This window comes from Girardinichthys multiradiatus, chromosome 13 (assembly GCF_021462225.1).
Source record: "Girardinichthys multiradiatus isolate DD_20200921_A chromosome 13, DD_fGirMul_XY1, whole genome shotgun sequence".
Classification (NCBI taxonomy): Eukaryota; Metazoa; Chordata; class Actinopteri; order Cyprinodontiformes; family Goodeidae; genus Girardinichthys; species Girardinichthys multiradiatus.
Window position 1 is genome coordinate 25,777,362 of NC_061806.1, and position 22,359 is coordinate 25,799,720.

A 22,359-nucleotide genomic window follows, 5' to 3' on the forward strand; every position below is an offset into this window, starting at 1 on the left:
AGATAGATAGATAGATAGATAGATAGATAGATATGCAAAGTTAATGAGAAAGAGAAACATTAGAAATGGTAATTTTGAAATAAGTTTAAAATACACAGCTAAATTTGTCAAAATAAATTACTGGGAAAAAAACATTAAAATAAATAAATGGACAACTAGTCATACACAGACTGCAGATTGTGTAATGAATCTGCTAAGATTTGTTTTAACTGTTTGAGAACACATTAATTAAAAAGATATTAAGATTAGATTTGCAAAAATAATCATTCTCCAAATGTTCATCGGTAAGGTCCTCCATTATCCTAACTGCCATCACATCAACACTTCCTGGTCTCTGCGCAGGTGCACAAAGCGCCTCCCCCCGGTAAATAACCTCATTCAAATGATCAAATGACCCATTCTCTGTAGCAACCCAGGGGTGTAATACACCTTGTCTCAACCCCTATAGCTCTGCTGCTATTCATATCAGATCTTGAATTTACATCCAGCTAGGACTGATTTTTACAGCATTGTTATAAATAGGTGGTCTCTTAGCAAGCAATGTTTCTAAAACCTTGCGTGCAACTATGTGCAGATATGTTTCTGCAAGGGCATCTGTTGATATAATGGAAAACTATTTTACCCCTCCAGGTTAAGCTGTTGATGCGTCCGATCTGTATCTGTATCTCACACATGAACATGAAAACAGACTCATTACACTTGCAAACATCAAAAAGGACGCCTGAGGTATTCGTTCTAAAAAAAGAGATTACACTTCCTCATAGCAGCTGCACTGGTGAATATTTGGAGGGAACTTAGAAATATAATTTGAAGCTCAGTAAGATCAGAAGGTTAATCTAAAGGAAATGGGATTTAAACATTACTGCCAAACTGCTGCTAACATGCTAAAGTTTAACAATGCCCCTTTGCAAAACATAGTCTATGAATCCTTTTAAAATACAAGTCATTTTACATTACTGCCCAAAAGTTGTGTTTTAAGCTTAATCTAAGTCAATAAAACTTAAAGATTTACACTTTTTATCTCTATAAAGATCACACCGTCAGGTCATTTGAGTTTGGCTTCATTTTTTTCTAGAAGCATCTTTTGCATCAAACACAGCATTGGACAAATTCTACAACTACAGTACAGTCAGGAATCTCACTTATCTATTCCAAAACATAGATGTCTTTTCTTTATTAGATTTACTTGATGCATTAGGTCTTAAAACCACATTGAGAAGCAGAACCAAACAATTACAGTTGTGCCTTAGAGGTTTTTATAACATTTTGCGGTTGACTTAAAGCACAATGCTTTCCCAAACAAATGGAAGAAAAGAAAAACCTAATTTGTCCATGCAACATTGTCTTGAATACCTTAAATTATTGAGGTGATATACAACACAATTTAGATATGCTACAATGCGATGTTTTGGGTTCTTTTGGAGAGTGCTGTTTTTCAGTTTGTTGTGCTCATATTACAGAATATCACCTAAGATATGGACATTTTCTGTAGGTATCTCAAAGTGACTCAAGCTCATCTTGTTCATCAAACTTTTAAGCTTTTCATCTCCTTCCCTGTGTGCCTTTCACAATTTTTACAGCGGCTTTTTTTTTGTTAAAGAAAGACGACTGATGCATGATCAAGAGATGAGGAAAAGTTTTGTTAAGATCAAATTTAGCCTAAATAAAGAGGTTTGTAGTCTGACTTGGTTGGCGCACTTTTCAAGCTTATTTCACATTAATAGGCACCACCTTGTAGACCTCATGTAGTTTAGACAGAGGTTCATTTTCTACATATTCTACTAAATTTTGCCCATGGGAATCTTTCAGATTTTCCTGATTATTTTGTTTTCTTTGTGTGTAAGTATGGTGTAACAATCTCTTTCAAATAATTCTTTTCAGATAACCAAAGTTCCTTGTTTACATCTTATGACTATGACTCTGGCTCGGATAAAGATCAAATAACCAATATTTTTTCAGTTATCATTGTATAAACTCTAATACCTTCATACAACTTTAAAGTCAGCTAATCACCTGAAACAATTAGGATTCATGTACGGGGACAATTATTTGCTCGGACAAGTTCAGCTGTGATCTGTCCAAGAATTTTGACATTTCTTGGCGTAACCCAAATCTTGTTTGGCATGAGATCTTTAGTCTAAGTATTTCACTTAAATTCATGCTGGGCTGCCATGAAAGGTTTCAAATGTTCCCAGAGATATAAAGATGCGTGTGAATTGAAGGCTGATTGTGACTCATCTTGGTTGGTGTAAACACAAGAATTAAGATGAAAATCTGCACTAAGGAAAAAATTACTTTCAACAGACCAAGACCAGTTGAGGTAACAGTGTGGCTAGCATTCCTCTCCCTGTCCCAACAAGCAGTATAGAGGTGTGTATGTGTCTGTTTGTGTGCATCTAGACCCAGAGTCTCCCACATACCTCTGAATTTTTCCCTGGTTAGCAGGCCCAAGCTTGTCGCGCAAACTGCCTCAGAACTTCTCACATGAATTCACTCAACAAGGTGTAGAAAAGACAGTTAAGATTGAAATTCACCAACTGAGCTTAAAGGGAAAGCAAATGCCACAGTGTGGAGATTGAGCGCTTTTCGGATCGGTACACGTACACCCGTGGGAAATGCTGTGAAAAAGAAAGTTTGACTTCTCATGTTTGGAACAGATGAGCTTTAAGATCAGTCACCCGGGGAATCTTGGGAAGATTAGAGGATTTATGTTGGGTGTCCGTGCAACACCTTCACAGGTGTATGTGTGTGTGTGTCTGCACAGGTTAGCCTTATCGACTGTCTGACGGGGGGATCATGGAAGGCAGCTGAATAGCCACAGGCAGCGGGGTGGAGGCTAGTTTGCCTTCAGTTTGGTGATGATTTCTTTACTTGCTGAGCACATTCCGGCATTCTCGACAGCAAATAAATAAAAATTACTGGCGACCTGTCCAGGGTGTAACCCGCCTCTCGCCCATAGACTGCTGGAGATAGGCACCAGCTTCCCTGCGTCCCACTATGGAATAAGCGGTAGAAAATGACTGACTGACCTTTCCAGGTGTTTCAAAACTGCATATTAACCCTGGTATGAAGACAATATAAAGGGATAATATTCTGTACAAAAAGCACTTAAACTACTATATAAACTACCATATTTAAACATTTCAGTTAAAATGTAAAACTACTACATTTAACTGGTTTATTCTATAATTTCGCTTAAGTGTTCAAATCAAAACAAGAGATGTTATTGTAATTCTAATAATAAAAATGGATTATTTTAGCAGTTGCAGGAATAATTTTGTTTCTTCTTCAGATTAAAAGCAATTAGACGCATGCAGTTTTATACGATGATACCATGAACTCATGATATTTTTACTCAAAGTTATCATACCATGAGACTCTCATATTGGCCTTTACCTCAGTCAGGGCTGCATTGAGATGTGTAAAAGTTTGACAAATTAAAAAAGGCCAGCTGGAGAAAGTCTTACCGATGTCCAGGACTCGCTGTTTGGCCGTGTGCTGACGTGAGTGCCAGTACTTCCAGTATTTAAGCTGCTCGTCTCGGTTCTTGTCCTCGCTGAACACCACCATGATTACACTCTGAGAAAGAGAAGAGGGAAGGAAAATATCTAAATGAATGATAACTCCGAGAAAATATCAGACGTTGGTTGGTACTCAGGGCATTAGAACATCTTGGTACACACACACGGATTAGAGTTGTACGAGTCAGGCTTCATTTTTGGGTTGCTGTTTAGGTGGAAGAAAACCTTCATGAGCTACAATAATCTGATGATGACAAAGTCAAAACCCAACGGTTTAAAGGTTTATTTAAACCTATAATGATAAGAGGTTTTATCCTCACTTTAATGCCACATTGTCATTAAAATACATGCATTTCAAAGAAAGAAAGGAAACCCTCTTTGAACTTTTTATTCTTTATTCAAAACTTTGGAGACTAAGTTTCCATCTCTTTTACTATGTTACTTTTAATGCCATAAAAATCCATAATCTAATTAATATTTGGGAAATGTTGAACCCAAACATCCTTAAATCAGGGGAAAATCTCTAAACTAACAGTTTATTTTAGTCAAGAGACGTAACCTTTGATACAGTTAAGTTCAAAATTATTCACACTTCTGACAGATTTAAAATAATGTTTTTATTCATCCCAACATGTTCCTTCTCACTGGAAGTAATATTACCTTTTTGGGGCCCAGTTCGAGTCCCAAATTGAATCTGCTAAGGGTGTCAAAGTCCAGTCCTCAAGGGCTCGTGTCCTCTAACATGTAGATGTGTCCATGGTCCACCACACCTGAATCAAGTGGTTGAATTGCCTTCTCAGCAGACAATCAGGTTCTACAGAGTCCTGCTGATGAGCTAATTATTTAATTCAGGTATGTTGAAACAGAGACACACCTAAATGCTGCAGGACAACGGCCCTCGAGGACTGGAGTTCTTGGAGTTTGGCACCAGTGTGCTAGAGAATCTGTGGAGGGAGCTAAAGATTAGGGTCACGGCAAGGAGGCCTTCCAGCCTTAAAGTTTTGGAGCTCATTGCAAAGGAAAAATCATCACTATACCAGGGGAAACATGTAAAAAGCCGGTCAGTAAAAAAATTGATGTGATTGCTTTAACAGCAAGAAAGATTTTTCCATTGATTATTGAAAAGGGTATAAATAGGTTTTGTTATGGCATTTTTATATGTATAGATTCATTACACATAGAGTGAAAAAAGAACTGGACTGTTGCTCAGTGTACCAATGTCTTCTTTTCAGATGAAAGTAAAGTTTGCATATATATAATTTGGAAATCAAGGTTCCAGAGTCTGGAGAGGCACAGAATCCACGTTGCTTGAAGTCCAGTGTTAGGTTTCCGCAGTCGGTGATGATTTAGGGTGGCATGTCATCTGCTGGTGTTGGTCCACTCTGAAGTCTACAGTCAACACAGCCATTGACCAGGATATTTTAGAGCACTTCATACCTTCTTCTGCTGGCAAGCTTCATGGAGATGCTGATTTCATTTTCCAGCAGGAATTGGCATCTGCCCACACTGCCAAAGGTACCAAAAGCTGGTCCAATGACCATGGTGTTACTCTGCTTGATTGGCCAGCACACTGGCCTAACCAGAACCCAGTTTAGGGTATTGTCAAAAGGAAGATGGGAGCACCAGACCAAACAATGCAGATGACCTGAAGGACGCTATCAATGCAACCTGGGCTTCCATTACACCTCAGCAGTGCTACAGGCTGAAAACAAAGATGAAAACTGCAAAGCTGTAGGCTGTAACATAAGAGGAAGCAGCTTAATTATGCTTAAATATTCAAAAGAGCCGACCAGAACAAACTGTAATCCTTTCATGCCAGTTATCTACAGCAGTTACTGCACCAAAAGGACAGCCTTTAAAAAAAAGTGAAATTACAGATGATGTCAATTATTGAAAGTATGAAAGATTATTTTTGATTTACAAAAAGTGGGAAATTCACCAAAAGAGAATGAAGACACTGGAGAGAAATAAGTCACTCACCCGGACTTTGCTGATGGGGTGACGGAGGCGCTTGTTTGCGCTGAGCTCGCTGAGCGTCACGGCGTAAAACTGGCCTTTATTGAGGTAAGTCATGGGTCCCTCGGCCTGCTTCTGACGCAGCGAGCGCGTGGCATCCAACGTATACTGAAAGCTGCCACTGCATACACATACATTAAGAAAGACGTGATGATAAATAACAAGGTCTGATCGGAAGAACATTAACACAGCTCATTCATGCATGCCTTTATAATTCATTTTCAGTCTGATGGGTTTGAAATACCACTTGCAACACCTTATTTATAGACTCATCTGTTTTGCAATAAGAGACTGCAGGGACTTACACTCCCTCCTGATGAAATAAGAAGTCGTCTGTAGCGAGAGAGGAAGGTGAGTGGTACTTCTGTTCCAAATACAGGCAAACAAAAATACACAGAAAGAGGAAATCAGCCCTGAAAAGTTCATTCAGACAGAGAGGAACTCATCAAACAATGCAGCAAATGAAACAAAAACAGAAACTCCTCACCAGAAGTTTTCTCATAAACTGACTGGAGATTAACAGCAGCAAAAGGAAACAGATAATCAAACCTCTAGCTACATTTACAGTTTAACTCTGCTGCAGATCATCAGCATATGATATTCAGGATTACTGACCTGCTTTTCCTACATACGGCTAATGTATTTCTTCTTTTGCAACATTTTCCAACATGAATTTCTAACAGCAAACAGTTGATGGTGACTTACTGGCAACCTGAGCACTCAGCTTATTTGCCCACAAAGGATCTCCATTGTTAAGTTTAAAGTTTTGGGATTTAAATGAAGTGTACCACCATCAAACAACACATTAATTCATATGAAAGTTGTAACAAGCAACATCATTGTATTTTTTTCCTTTTTCATCTTTTTCCATGTAACTATCAGGCATCAGGCATGCGTTTTTCAAGGTACACTTCACCGCAAACATTTTTCTGTCAAACCTTTTCTACTGTTTGAAGCCGTTTTATAGCGGGAGAAGGTACTGGATCGACTGCAGCTTTCTCCAGCTGGTTGGAAGGCAGAGCAGCGCAGAGCAGTCCCTCGCCCACCCGTTTCTGGCGCCACACACAAAAGACAAACTCGGCTGTTTGAAGATATTTCCAGCCACGAAAACAATTGAGGCGTGTTAATTAAAGAATAATCCCTCTTTTTAAGGTAACACTGTCTTATAAATTATTAAAGTATATCTGTCAGCACTTTTACAAAATGCATAGCATATTAGGTAAGGATATGTTACCAGTATCAAGATATACTAGGTTTAAAAAAGCTACCATTTCAAAACGGACATTATTTTACTTTACATTACAGTTTAAGGTTCTTTTGATGAGATGCCAGGGTAAAAACTAAAGAAGCGCCACCAACACTGCTACAAAGGTGGCCTACGCCCAGCATGTGTACTCAGCAACCGACAAGAGGCTCTAACTGAACAGGTCAACTAATTAACCAGCTAAAATCTGCTTGTTAGACTTGTGCTACTTCTTTAAACAGCAAAACTATGATATTCGGCACGACAAGCAATAGGAAACTACTACTAAGTTTGCCAGGTATTTATTTTGAACGCATTCAAATCAACATAATGAAATACCAATATGATTCTAACTGCACTAATGGCTATACTGTTTTAGCAGCAGTAGGAATGTTTGTTGTTCTTCTGTTTTAAATAAAAACAATTAAACCATTTTTGTTTTAAAACCTAGTAGAAATACCCTGATCCTGTGATACCATGGAGTCTTTACTCAGGGTTATCATGTCATACCGGCTCATCCCTACTATCTCTATTTCTTAAAGCTACAGTATTTTTATGTACACTTGCTTCTTTCTCACCCCGTCTGTCTCCTCCTCATATGGACTGTCAGGCGGACTCTGCTGGTTCTCTTTTACGTATGAGCTGTGGCTGACAGTGGTCACCTCGTACGGGCTCTGGTCGTAGACCACCCGCTCCTCTCCATCCACCCTGTAGTGGTGCCCGTGTCCCGCCATGAAGACGGGGGCGTACACTTCAGCTTTGACTATGGTCATGGCTGGGGGGGCTCCGTCCGCTGGGGCCTCCCCCGTTGAGTTGCACAGCTGCTCCCGTTTGGGCTCCTGGTGATCGGTGCTGAGAGAAAGATTGACTGGGACAGATTTCAGGACCTGGACATGGTTGTCCACTGTTTCCATCTCATTTTGGCTGGTGGGGTTGTTTGGCAACAGTGGCCTGAGAAAAAAATATAATCATGGTTTAAACTGGATTCATGGTGTTCTTTTTTTTAAAGTGACCAATATGGTTACTGGTTGAAGTAAAAATTCCCTGTAGTCCTCAATGAAAGCGTTTTCTTCTGCCACGAGAAACAATAACGGAAAAAACTTAATTTCATAAAGCAGGAGTTTGAATTCTGTTTAAAACATAAAGTTTCGTTGTAAAGTTTTATGACTTTAAGATGGAACATGGACCAGGTTTTTAATAGAGTCCGGGTTAATTTAGCTCAAATCGCAACCCCGTTGCTTACCCACATGTTGCTTTTTTGGTGCAACCCACTCCCATTTTGCACCATAAATAAATAAAAAAATTAAAATGTGTTTATTATATTGTATAATGCTTTTTTTCTTCCTTTGTTCTTTGAATAAATTACTTGTATCCTATGGAGTTACTATTTTATATCCATTGGTGTATATATGAAATAGCAACATCACTTAGCCTTGCAAGCTCCCCCCTTCATGTCCAAACAGGACATGTCTATAAAAGCTGAGCGCTTGGTTCCTGACTGTATTTACATCAGTATTGTAATCAGTATTTTTACGTTGCTTTCAGAGTAATGGCTTCTTCCTCTCTGAGTGGCCATGCCTCAACAGAACTGGTTTCACTGTGGAAAATGATGGTCTTTTACCAGTTTTTCCAGCAGCTTCACAAGGTTTTTTGCTCTTGTTTTTGGGTTGATACGCACAGTTTGCACCAAAACCCGTTCTAGGACATAAAAGGTGTCTCCTTCTTGAACGGTATAATGGCAGGACATCCCCTTGCTTTTTAACCCACTATTATCTTTATAGTATGGATTTTATTTATGCGATATATAAATGGGCTGGACAGTGAGTAGACTGAATTTATATACTTATATACAGTCACTAGAGCCACACTCACCCAGTCACACTGACAAATGTTCACATCAATCACATCAATAACACATCAATGTGCAGATCAGTAACTTGGGGTTAAGCACATTGCCCAGAGGCAAATTGACATGTGGTACCAGGAAGCTAGAATCAAACACTCAACCATTAAATTGAAAGGTCACTACTCAACCCACTGAGCCACAGTCACACCTCGATGTATACAATAGGATTACAATCTGACTACTTACAGTATGTTAAAAATACACACCTAAATAACCATAAAACACCCACATTTTCAGTAGAATTGAATTCATTATGTAATATTTTGGCATAGTTGACGCCTACAACATATGACAGATTATGACCCCTGATAAATCAACTAAGGGACAACTTTTAGCAGCCTCCTGCTGGGTTATATGATTTATTTGAGTCACATTTTCTTACAGAACACCACAAGTTGATCATAGGAATTGACTTTAACAGTTCTTAAAGAGTAAATAAACACCCTGAGGCAGACAGCTCCTTCTGGTACCTGATAAAGTTGGGCACAACCCAACGTTCAAATTACAAAAGCAGAAAGCTGCAAAACAGCGACTTTTTTATAAGTTGCTTCCTGTGTCGTTTGTCAATGTTTTGTTTGTCCTCTTGATTAGAAATGAATGGTTTATGCATGCTTAGATGCACATACAGGTCCTTCTCAAAATATTAGCATATTGTGATAAAGTTCATTATTTTCCATAATGTCATGATGAAAATTTAACATTCATATATTTTAGATTCATTGCACACTAACTGAAATATTTCAGGTCTTTTATTGTCTTAATACGGATGATTTTGGCATACAGCTCATGAAAACCCAAAATTCCTATCTCATAAAATTAGCATATCATTAAAAGGGTCTCTAAACGAGCTATGAACCTAATCATCTGAATCAACGAGTTAACTCTAAACACCTGCAAAAGATTCCTGAGGCCTTTAAAACTCCCAGCCTGGTTCATCACTCAAAACCCCAATCATGGGTAAGACTGCCGACCCGACTGCTGTCCAGAAGGCCACTATTGACACCCTCAAGCAAGAGGGTAAGACACAGAAAGAAATTTCTGAACGAATAGGCTGTTCCCAGAGTGCTGTATCAAGGCACCTCAGTGAGAAGTCTGTGGGAAGGAAAAAGTGTGGCAGAAAACGCTGCACAACGAGAAGAGGTGACCGGACCCTGAGGAAGATTGTGGAGAAGGGCCGATTCCAGACCTTGGGGGACCTGCGGAAGCAGTGGACTGAGTCTGGAGTAGAAACATCCAGAGCCACCGTGCACAGGTGTGTGCAGGAAATGGGCTACAGGTGCCGCATTCCCCAGGTCAAGCCACTTTTGAACCAGAAACAGCGGCAGAAGCGCCTGACCTGGGCTACAGAGAAGCAGCACTGGACTGTTGCTCAGTGGTCCAAAGTACTTTTTTCGGATGAAAGCAAATTCTGCATGTCATTCAGAAATCAAGGTGCCAGAGTCTGGAGGAAGACTGGGGAGAAGGAAATGCCAAAATGCCAGAAAGTCCAGTGTCAAGTACCCACAGTCAGTGATGGTCTGGGGTACCGTGTCAGCTGCTGGTGTTGGTCCACTGTGTTTTATCAAGGGCAGGGTCAATGCAGCTAGCTATCAGGAGATTTTGGAGCACTTCATGCTTCCATCTGCTGAAAAGCTTTATGGAGATGAAGATTCATTTTCAGCACGACCTGGCACCTGCTCACAGTGCCAAAACCACTGGTAAATGGTTTACTGACCATGGTATCACTGTGCTCAATTGGCCTGCCAACTCTCCTGACCTGAACCCCATAGAGAATCTGTGGGATATTGTGAAGAGAACGTTGAGAGACTCAAGACCCAACACTCTGGATGAGCTAAAGGCCGCTATTGAAGCATCCTGGGCCTCCATAAGACCTCAGCAGTGCCACAGGCTGATTGCCTCCATGCCACGCCGCATTGAAGCAGTCATTTCTGCCAAAGGATTCCCGACCAAGTATTGAGTGCATAATTGTACATGATTATTTGAAGGTTGACGTTTTTTGTATTAAAAACACTTTTCTTTTATTGGTCGGATAAAATATGCAAATTTTGTGAGATAGGAATTTTGGGTTTTCATGAGCTGTATGCCAAAATCATCCGTATTAAGACAATAAAAGACCTGAAATATTTCAGTTAGTGTACAATGAATCTAAAATATATGAATGTTAAATTTTCATCATGACATTATGGAAAATAATGAACTTTATCACAATATGCTAATATTTTGAGAAGGACCTGAAGGTTCAGTCATCCATGCCTGAGACAGTAATTTACCAAGAAAGAAAAGAGGAAAAAGGGGCAGCAAGGCCAAATTTTGATTGGTTTAGCAGCAGGGATTCTGCTAACAAGATCTACCACTGTAATTCTTAGTGAGTAGTATGGGTTTACTATTTGTACCTGGTCATTTGGATGTAGTGCAGATTACAATTGGCAAATCATAGGTGACATGTCAAGAAATGCAAAGTTGTTTTATGGTAAACTCTTATTTATGAAAATTATTAAAAACTACAACTTTTGTTTGTTTTTTTTAGAGAGTAGTGGCCTTTAGTTTTCTCATTTTTTTCTAAAAGGGAGACAACGGAAATGGGGTAGAAAGAGCCGGAGAACATGCAGCAAACGTCAACGGGCCAGGAGTCAAACCCCTGACATCCACATCGAGGACTAAGGCTGATAAAGACTGATAAAGGGGTTTGTTACATTATAAAAATGTACCCCTTTTTTCACAGTGTAGATAGCAGGATTTTGTGCAGGTTCTTTCATGCAGAAAGCTGCAAACATGCCGCGTCATACGGTGTGAAAATCTTTTGCTTGCTTGCTACATTGCTTGCTCTGTATTTGTCTCTGAAAAGTCGAGTTGAAAATCAATTAGACATCAGGGGATGAATTAAAACAAGAATCACTCATCTGTGAGATTTTCTCTCATACTATCATGTTTGAATATAATCTTTAGGATCTATTTGCATTAGTCCTTAGAAAAACCCAAAGCTTTTTTATGAAACTATTTTATATGTCGCCATGTTAGCTTGTACTTTTATTATAATTACTGAGGCCCAGGATTTTATGGCAAATACAGCAAAAATTGTGAGATTTTGTGACACAAAATTTACTAACCTTTTCTCCAGGTCTTCTGGAATTTCAGCAACTTTAGGAATTGCCGAAACTCTCTTTTCTTTTGGCACCTGAAAGGACACAATACAGGAACAATAGTCAACAGCTGAAGATACTAACCATCTGTGTATTTCCTGTTAATAACAAGTGTACTATGATAGTAAAAACACAGCTGGGTAATAAAGCCTGGATTTCCATTGTGGGACTTTACCAAAAAAGGATATTTGTTAGAAAAAAAAAACTCTAATCAATCTTTGTTTGTGTTTTTATTTTATTTTGTTTATTTATTTTATTTAAATTAGGACATTGCACATACATAAATAACATATTAGTTTTAAGCATCAACGTAAATATGCCGGAATTAGCACAAGAGCTAGTTTTCATCCGCTGTCCTTAGGCAGGTAAGGACAATAAACATTAAATAAAACAATATATAGAGAACACAGGTGACACATACAGACAAGATATTAATAACATGAATTTACAATAAACTCTGATTAACAGGCCCAGGGATTAGGTTGGATTCTGAAGCGTTTTCATTTGCTCTTTCATTGTATTTCTGCCTTAAGGAATATAGCTCTAAGAAGAATGCAACAATGACCAAACGTATGATCAACAGTTCATGAGGTTCAAACCTTATTGCCTGAGTCAGAGTTTGACTCGTATGATCCCAAAGTAATAATGGATTCTGTCAAGGAGGCCAAAACTGAAGCAATAATGAGATGAAAAAATTGTTTACAGATCCTCAGTTTGGTCAAATCAATGATCCCATTTAAATGTTGCCATTTTATTGTTTTCTGTGCATGCTTGTCAATCCCAAATGTCATCCACATGAAGATGTCTAAATGTTTTTGATTATATTGCATTATAACTAGGATTGGATATATGACTGGATAATATTGGTGTGATTCATTCTGGATGAATTGGACGTGTATGGCTGTTTTGGATTTGTGCTTTGTACAAAGAAATGGAATTGAAATTAATTAAATAGGGTTGAAATGTGGTTGGGGTTAACCAAATAACCCAACCAAAAGCTGAGGTTTCATTGTGTTTAGGGTAGATTTGGGATCTATGGGGAAAAGGGTCATATTTTCATTATTTTCTAGTCTAAATAAAGACAAGAATGTCCAGTGTTTGGATGGATTCTGCTTGTAATGCCTGAACTAGTTATGGGACATGCCCATACTTGGGAAGTCCACATAGCTCTTGAGTATCTAGAATGGAACAAAATCACTTAAAGTTCTTCCTTATTGGCTGGAGAGCCTTACATTTTATTTAAAACAGCAATATAAATAACAGAGGTAGGTTTTTATTTAGTTGATTGATAAATTTGATTTGATTTTCGCCCTAGCTTTAAAGGTTTCTGGTATTCCACCAGCCTTATTGTTTAGGCAAGGCAAGTTAATTTATATAACACATTTCAGCAACGCAACCATTCAAAGTGCTTTACATGAGGAAGAAAAATACATTGCGGTGACATGATAAGGAAAAGTAAAGAAAAGTTGGACTACAGACTGAAATTAATGAATGCACGTGATGTTTTTAGGCCCATATTTTCTTAACATAAAATCAAACACTTCTTCCTGGGAAGGAGGCAACTCCTTAGAACTGTTCTGACCCAATATGCGTCTCGATTCCTTTAAAAACTGGTCAACGTCCAAGTGTCATAAACTTCCTGGCGTTGGAATGAAATGATTATTAGGATTGTATTGTAACTAAATTTGAATTGAACTGGACCCTGGAAGAGAATCTGACTACGTTAGTAGAGTGTACTGGATTAATTTGGATTGATATGAATTTGGATCAAATTGGATTCGATATTACTGTAAATGAATTAAAGCTGTTTTGTCTTGTAAAGCGCTTTGAGGTGGCATTTGTTGTTAAACTAAACTAAATAAATCACCAGGATGATATGCTAGAAACCTGAAATCACTATCCTCCACTGAGGTCTGTACCTTGTAGTAGTCGTACAGCAGCCCCAGGGCATTGGCGCTGTCCTCGTCCCCGTTGATGCTCATCATGGCCTTGGTGGCGGCTGTCAGTGGGTTCTCCAGGTACGACCTCCACGCCTCATCCTCGCTGGTGTAAGCACGCCGCACGGCAGGGAAGGAGCTCTCGTTAGGAACAACCACCACCAAACGCTTACTGGAGGCAAATTAAACAAAGCCCTTGAGTTCTTGTTGATTCACTGGTGTACATCTGCTGCTTTTAGCTATTTTCATCCAATGTTTTTGAAAGTCTTTATCTGAAATGATTCATTTCAAAAGAATTCAAAGAATAATCTATAGCTGTCAGTTGGGTGTGTGTATGTGTGTGTGTGTGTTTGTCTTGCTGCTCTTTAGTCCCACTTAAGTGCAGATCACAGACTAGTCAAACACACAGTGTTGCCACAACATCTCTCTCGCCTCAGCCAATCAGAGGATAAAGCTCAGAGTGTGTCAACTTGAACTGGTACCATAAACAACACAACCCTGTACACATTCATTATTTTAAAGCTCATAGATGCAACACAAATAAAATTTAATCAGCGATATAGAATGGCCATGAAATCTGAGATTTTTTCTAACTGAAATGATTATTAACCAAATAAAACATCTAAATCTCTAATTTATATTTACTTTACAAGAAGAATACTAGAAGGGGCTAGATGAGGCAGCTACTCTGTATCGCATCTTTGAATTTTGAGATTATATCCCGGCAAATAAATCTATTTCTTAATGTGAGATTCATCAGAGAGGTTTTTGTTATCGCACTCACGTAACATGTAAACATCTGTGTAAAAATAACTGATCATTATCTGTCCACTGCGCTCCGTTGGATTTTTGCAGAAACTATTGAGCACTGCGTGCCAAAATAATGAGACACCTGTTATCGCCACTGACAAAAAATTTTTACATATTAAGGTGTACAAGAAAAAAACTACAAAATATTCACTGCATAATTGATTTATATTTTAAGCGTCAAATTGAGTATTAGGGAATTTAAAAGAATAACTAAAAAATATTAAGTTATAATAGGACTGAAATTTCTGAAATTGAGCTTAGATGTTTTACCAAGTGAGCACTTGACAGTTACTTTGATTAATAGTTTGTGAATAAAACTCTTTATGCTATAAAACACAAGTACGAGGGGGAAAAAAAGTCCTAATTTACAAATTAACCCAAGAAATATTCTAATTGAAGCCAAGAACGACAGAAATATTCATAAATAAGAATTAGAGCAAATATTTATACAAAAATCTGTAAATAGAAAATGTAAAAAACAAAAACTGTCCTGGCACAGTCAAAAATGGCGAATTGCCCTCTAATGAAATCCAGGGGGCCAAAAATTGGCGTGAAAACCTTCCCCCAGATCTGCACTCGTCAGAACATATATGAAATAAATATCCACGGGTGATGTGTGATCGGTGAGTGAGCGCTTTATTTCGCCACTCAGCCAACAAAGCGAGGTCTGGAAAACAAGTGTCTCCCAACGTCCAGAACCCATCTAAGCTCCTCTCCTCGGGCTCGATCACTTACTTGTCTGTCTCCTGTGACATATTTTTTGCTTCCTCTACGGTTCTTCCTTGTGAAACTGGACTTTCAAGTCGGAGCAGGTAGCAGAGTGAGTTTACCAGAGGTTGGGCTACAGGTAAGTCGACTTTTCTCGCCCCGCGTCTTTTCTCCCTGCCCCTCTCCGGGACGGTCTCTGCCCTCCCCGCTCCTGTCCTCTTCTACCTGGCAGGTAAAAAAAGCCCTTCCCACATGAACCGACAGCTTTGCTCTGTCTCTTCTTCAGTTTGCATGCAGTTTAGGACAAACATCGACAAACATCCTGCTGCCATACGCTCTAATATTTGCCTTTTTATGTCCGCTTTAGACGAAATTCTTTCACTGAGAAGAATTAAAAGGAACGACCATAGTCAGCTCCTGATTGGCTAATGCTGAGCAGAACGGGGCTCTGATTGGCTGTCAGTGGCGGGGCGGGATAGGTTTACCTGCATGCAAAATAAAAGACAATGGGTTAGGCCTCTTTCAAATTCAACTTTTCATCACAAACTACTTTAATTTCGTTCCTGTAATAAAATCCTTTTGTACCAATGTAGGTAATTAGGCAAATGAACACATTTAATTCATGTGAAATAAAAGGTAAAAATCTGAGAGCTTAACAGCAAAACAAGAAAAATACACACAAAGAAAATATGGAAAGTAAAATAAAAGTAATAAAACACTAATATACAATCAAGTAAACCCACATAAGTTACAACGGGTCATTTTATACTTTTTTCGGGTAGGAAATGGTCCCCTCCACTTTGACAAGAAAATAAATTTTCTATAAGTGCTAATAGCCTACTGTAGGCATGTGGAGTTTTATGACTACAATAATTAATATTTAACCAACAGGAGGTCTCAGAGTTACTTGGGATTAAACAGCGGACCTGATTTGTAATATTTTAAAAGAATCAGTGGGGCCAAACAAGTATGTGATAAATTAGATAGGTATTAATAGGTATTAACAAAACATTAAATGATTTGGCCTACCATAGATTATAAGTGACATCTGAATTTTTTTTTACTATCTCCATAATTTGTGACCCTAACCCTGATCAGTCGACCTCAGGGTCCTGGTGGGTTACAGAAGGCTGGAATAGACCAGAAATGTATGATGGTGCTTCATCAGAGTAGCCAGTGTAGGTGAGACTGGGAGGATTTAGTGGAAAACTTAGTAGCTCCATTTTGGACAGCTGTAGACAAGTTTTGCTGAGAGAAGAAATAGCTTGGTTTATGTAAGCAGAAAGCAGTTTTCCAAGGGACCAAGCTATCTGGAGCACAAACAAGAATCTCTGTTTCATCATTGTTCAACTAGAAAAAATGATATGGAAAATCTGGATTTTATTTATTTCAAGCACTTCTGTGTGACTGAAACTTTCGAGATTCAACACTGGGGTTTAAAAATAATTTAATCCTGAATATCATCTGCATAGCAGTGATAGAAGATATTACTAAAGAATCTTAAAAAGAAGCAAATGAGGCAAAAATAGAATAGAACCAAGTCCAGAACCCTGTGGAACTCCGTGCTGAAGAGTAACCAAAACTGGGGTGAGTTGACCCAGAGCTAGTATGACAGGTAACCTGATTATCAAACCAACATAACCATGAGCCCCCACATATTAATAGGTATTATTTATAGCTGTCACATGACCACAATTGTATTTGTAAAAGCATGTGCAAAACCTTCCCCTTTTGTGTACAAATCGCCACATGGTCTGTACGTAGACTGCTCGTTTTTGTGGCCGAAAGAGTCAGGTAGCACCTCTATGTCCAGATAGATCAATTTCAACAAGTTAGATATGAAAATACCAAAATGTTCAGATGTACAAAGTGGCAAAAGGTCAAAATGACCACCACCCTATGCATAGTCAATATGAAACATCACATGGCAGATGACTCCTTTTCAAACCAAAAAGTCAGGTAAGACATAGAAAAAACCATAAAACATTCAAATTAGTAAATGGGTGAAGTTAACATACACAGATTATTCATACAACTATTTTGACTATTTCTGATTTTGTGAATAAAAGAATAAAATGCAACAATAACCTATATTCATTTCCAGACATCTGAACGCTTATAAGAAAATTTCACTTTTCTAATAAAATCTTTTAATTTATTTACTTCTACTGATTTCACCTTTTAACCCTCAGATTTGTTGAATGACTGACCTGTGTGTTTAGGTAGTTTCGGAGCCGACCCCAGGCAGGCAGGCAAGCAGGCAGGAGCCCTGTCATTATCTCACACAATGCCATTGTCCTCTTAATGAAGCTTTTGTATGAGGAGATCCCAGTGCTTGGGATTACCCTGAGCAAACAAGACTGAATGTGTGTTTGTGTGATGCATTGATATACATCTGAGGTGGGGTTCAACAATTTGTGATCACTTATGCTAAATTGGGAATTTTAGCCCTTTTTGATATCATGTAACGTTCTTTATGGCAATAATTTTTTTATGGTAGACTGATTTTTACTGAATTTACAGGTGTATTTGATCAAATAGTCCTGTACAAATGGCACAGAAAAAAAGATCTGGAGTTTGGGAAAATGCTGCGATGCACTTTTCAAACAGTTTTTTATGAAAGTGTTTGCATGACAAAATGACAGCTTTTTGCTTATGAAAGCCTTAAGTCTCAGTCGTATGGAAATACACAAAATTATGTTTTAGATTCGGTTTAACCGTCAGCGGGAGTGAGAGCGTGTGTGTGTTTGCATGCTTTGCAGATGATCACCCACTATCCTCCCTTGTCCAATTTGCTTTCCAGAGCACCTGAGCTCTTTCTGTAAGAGTGTGTATTAGTGAGGGACTGCTAGATAAATACAGGTGTGGTTCTTTTCTTCCCGCGGCACCGAGCCAAAGCGAGCTCAACAACACAGACAAAAGAAGGAAAATCAACTGCTCTATTCAGCTTTTTAATTTTTATCTCTGCTCACCTTTAGGTAACAGTTTTCTAGTTAACCCAGATACAGTGACCTGTCAAGGTCTGTGCTTGAAATTATTTATTGGAAATTCCTAAAAAAGAAACACGAAGAAGTAAAAACTTTATCAATTGAGATATAAAAACAACTATTCCAAAACAATTGAAACAACTAACTACCTCCTGTTGGCAAATGTAAACAAATGCAAAAAAATGGCAAAGACATTAAAAACTACTGTCAAAACATAAACATAGTTCTCACTGGCACTAGCAAGGAGGGACTGGGCAAACGATCCCAAAAACAAAATATTTTGTATTAATATAATTACAAGACTTTATGTATTTTAATTTACACGTATGTGTTTTTTTTTTTTTATTAAGGCTCTTATGGTGTTTGGTTTTGGGGGTGCCACCAAAAGTTTTTCTTTTTGTGTTTTATAGATTTCATAACTTTTATCCATTTAGTTTAGTTAGCCTATATTTTGGCTCAAGTAATCTGGCTTTTCAGAGAGATTGGTAAGAAGAAAGGCATTGTTGAAAGATGCCATAAGAAGTTCCATTTGCATTTTGGCGCAAGTCATGTAGAGGCCACAGAAATTATAAAAATATGAAAAGGGTGTTCTGTTAAAGATCAAAATATAACCTGTGTAACAAAAAACTAACAATTTACATCACTGAACATAAAGGATTATCCCCACAGTGTAGCATGGTGGTGGCTGCATCATGTTGTGGGGACAAGTTTCTTCAGTAGAAACAGATAATTTGTTTATAGATGGATGGAGTCTAATACAGGGCAATCCTGGACAAAAACCTCTTACTCATGTGTAAGAATGGCCCAGTCCACACTTAGACCTGATTAAGAATCTGTAGCAGGTCTTAAAAACTGATGGTCTATATCTACTCTGACTGAGCTAGAGCAGTTTTTTAAAGATAAATGGGCCATAAATGTCAGTCTCTAGATGTGCAAAGCTTTTGGACAAACCCCAAAACCCCAACAAATGCTGGAAAATCTTTTGAAACTGGCTACTGAAAACACAAAGCAGTACTGAGCTTGCATGACGGAGGCTGTGTCATTAATACTGAAAAGTCTGTTTGCTGTTCACATGATTACACCAAGAACTACATTTTAAAAGCATTTTTTTGAAAATCAAAAGCCCTGTTTGGTTTTGGATCATGTGTGCAAATGACACAGAAAAGCTTGTGTTTAATTCACAAAACATCTGTTTTATTGTGGCTATGGTGTTCATTTCATTTAATAAAATATGAAAACATATGTAATTGAGTATAATTTAAAAAGAAATTTTGATATTTGGAGATTTTCTTAACACCCCAGCATTGTTTATATAGATCAAAAGTGGGGCCCTGACCCTCATTTGGGAAACATTGCATGGTATGCTGTATTTGTGATGAAGCACGCAAGCTTTTTCAGTGCATGTAGATCATTGGCTATGTAGTCCATATTTTCTTTACCTTAGAGGGCACCTCAATGTTTAAAAATGTATCTGTCAGTCCATCCATCCATTTTCTATACCTGCTTCTTCAGGGTCGCAGGGGAGCTGGAGCCCATCTCCAGTGGTCCACAGGTGAGTGGCTTAAAAAAATAATAATAATGAATGTTTGAGACGACTTGACAGTGTTTCACTGCACCTCAGGAGAATGAGTTTTGATATAGTTTGGTATTGTTTGTCCCTTCCCTTCATTGTTTTACCTGAAATGCATAAATACAGAGATGCATTGTTTAAACTGTTCTCAGAAGGAAAAAAAGAGAAGCATTGCGGTTAAACTTTTCCCCTTATCTCCTTTCCCTGCATCTCCTCTCTCTGCAGGAATGCCCGCCATGTGGCGACAGGACAGCTGAAAGAGCGAAAGTGTCTGCCGTACAAGCTGTCACAGGCAGGCATGGGCAAGACGTGAGAGCGAGCGGCCACGAGGCCTCCGAATACCTTCCTCTGTGTGGTAGTGTGTGTGAGCGGAGACTCGCTCTGTCACAGAGGTGAAAGGTGTATCCTACATACCAGGAGTTTTTTTCACAGTGGGAACAGCTTGTCTGGACTTGGCCAGGATTAGGTTTCTGAATCTGTGTTTCAGAAACTCACAGCTGTGACGGAGATGTGTTGTGAGTAGTGACGGGTGGAGAGTTCGCTCAGATGAAGGAAAATAAGTTTGACTATAAATATTATATTTGATTATAAATAAGCACCTTATTTATAAGTCCAGATGACTGCAGGGAATTTGATGAAACATGAAACATGCTTTTCATGTTTCTCAGAAAAATGAGCCCTGTTTCATTACCTGCCTATAACTTCAATCATCTCTAATGATTTGGTCAAACAAGGCCATCATTACTCAAGTCTCAACTTCTGTTAAACCATTTTATTCATTTCTTCCTACAGTTATATATATATATAACAAACTATTTTTCATATTAAAGCTAATTTTTATACTGTTAATTTGGATGTTTTATTCTATCTAATGTGATTTTAATATTTTTCATTTATCAAATAGCACCTAGTACACTACTGGTATAGTGCATACCTTTGCAAGTGTATTGTAGATTGCAGGAGCAATCTACAATGGGATGGTTTAGATAAAAAAAAACATTGTTAGAATGGCCTAGTTAAAGTCTAGACCTAAATCCAATTAAGAATCTGTGGCAAGACTTGAAAAGTCTGTTCACAAGAAACCCTCGATGCAGTTTGACCACTGATTAGAATGGGCAACGTTCTGAAAACTATGGACCATTTTCCTTCCACATTGCAATTATTCTGTTTTACCTTGGTCACATAAAATCTCTATAAAATACAGTATGTTGTAGTTTGTGATGGTAAAGTGACAAATTGTGAGAAGTGTTAAAGGGTTATGACTATTTTCACAAGACACTATGCACAGCAGATAGGATATTAACTACTTGTAACATCTCAACAGAACCACACTTGAAAAAATCTCTAAGCGTTTTATTATGAAATATGAAACTATTATTTGCAAAATGATATCTTACTTCCAAATTTGGTTAAATCCATTAAGGTAGTTTTGGATAGTATAGATGAAACTCAGTGGTTTGATCACGCCGAACCTTTCTCACAGTTGTGTTTAACCTATCTGGAAGATTCAAATCCTGCTGACTTTACCCACTAACAGTCCCGGCTTACCCGAAAATTCGAGCGCCGCTGCTGTGGGTGAGCTGTCACCACCCTCACAATCAGCCTCTGTCCCACCAGCTTACGTCTGGCTGACCTAAAACCTCACCTCTCCCTCTGTTTCACTGCCTGTGACTGAGTGTTGAGGTAAGGAATTAACTTTTTCTCCGCCTGAAAGCACAGCTCACCCTCTCTGGGTTGGCTATAATGAGACCAAATCACTCAGAGGTCATCCACTCAGATCCACGCGGTTTAATCATTAATTTAATTTTGTTTCTACTCCTCCACGGGGTGCACGCCCATCACAATCAGGCCTCTGAAGGCTTGTGTACAGCCTGACTGGTCGGGCAGCATTGAGTGATGTTGCAGCAGCAACAGCAGCAAAACTCTGGCAAAACCTGTTGGTTTGGAAAACAAGGGAAAGCGGGAGCCTAGAGAGAAAGGGAGAGAGGAAGTGGCTGATGGGGAAGATGAAATCCGACTTCCTATTCGTTCAACAGCCTGCAGAGAAGCAGAGAGGTCACATTCAGCCCTGACAGACACTGTTTAGTCTCTGCGGCCTCCTGAAAAACTCATAAAGCAACTCCAACTTGGAACCAAATAGGAGAAAAAAGAATCTGGTTGTCTGTGGCAAACCCCTGCTCATTCATAACCACAAAGCCCAGCCAGATAATATTCTCCTACTCAATAGCTGACACCTGCAAGATTTGTTTTCACACAGGCCCTAAGGCTGGACAACCCCACCCCAAACCTGTAAGCCAGCAAGTCCCTGCACAACATCCTGCAGGGTGGTGGAGGGGGAACCTGAGCAACGTGTGGCTTTTGTCATCTTTCCACCCATTCCCTTCATTCTTTTTATACTTTTGGCTCTATTATTTAAAGCATAATCACATCCTTCTCTCCTGAGAGATATTTCCGCCCTCGTTGACAAAAGGAGTGAAAAAGCAGAAAGGTGGAGGGGGGGTGTACTCAGAGGCTGGCTGGA

General features: G+C 38.7%; 1 protein-coding gene across 1 annotated transcript in view; it reads right to left on the reverse strand.

Moving 5' to 3' along the window:
- The window catches only part of grhl2b (grainyhead-like transcription factor 2b), a 28,469-nt gene extending 12,747 nt beyond the window's left edge, over positions 1 to 15,722 (reverse strand). The window contains exons 1-7 of the mRNA XM_047382759.1: positions 15,309 to 15,722; positions 13,746 to 13,935; positions 11,794 to 11,861; positions 7,359 to 7,731; positions 5,843 to 5,901; positions 5,502 to 5,658; positions 3,468 to 3,579 (exon numbers count right to left, since the gene is read on the reverse strand). Of these exons, the coding sequence (XP_047238715.1) occupies positions 3,468 to 3,579; positions 5,502 to 5,658; positions 5,843 to 5,901; positions 7,359 to 7,731; positions 11,794 to 11,861; positions 13,746 to 13,935; positions 15,309 to 15,328 (979 nt within the window). The 5' untranslated portion in view covers positions 15,329 to 15,722. The remainder of the gene's footprint in view (positions 1 to 3,467; positions 3,580 to 5,501; positions 5,659 to 5,842; positions 5,902 to 7,358; positions 7,732 to 11,793; positions 11,862 to 13,745; positions 13,936 to 15,308) is intronic.
- Positions 15,723 to 22,359: the final 6,637 nt, after the last annotated feature.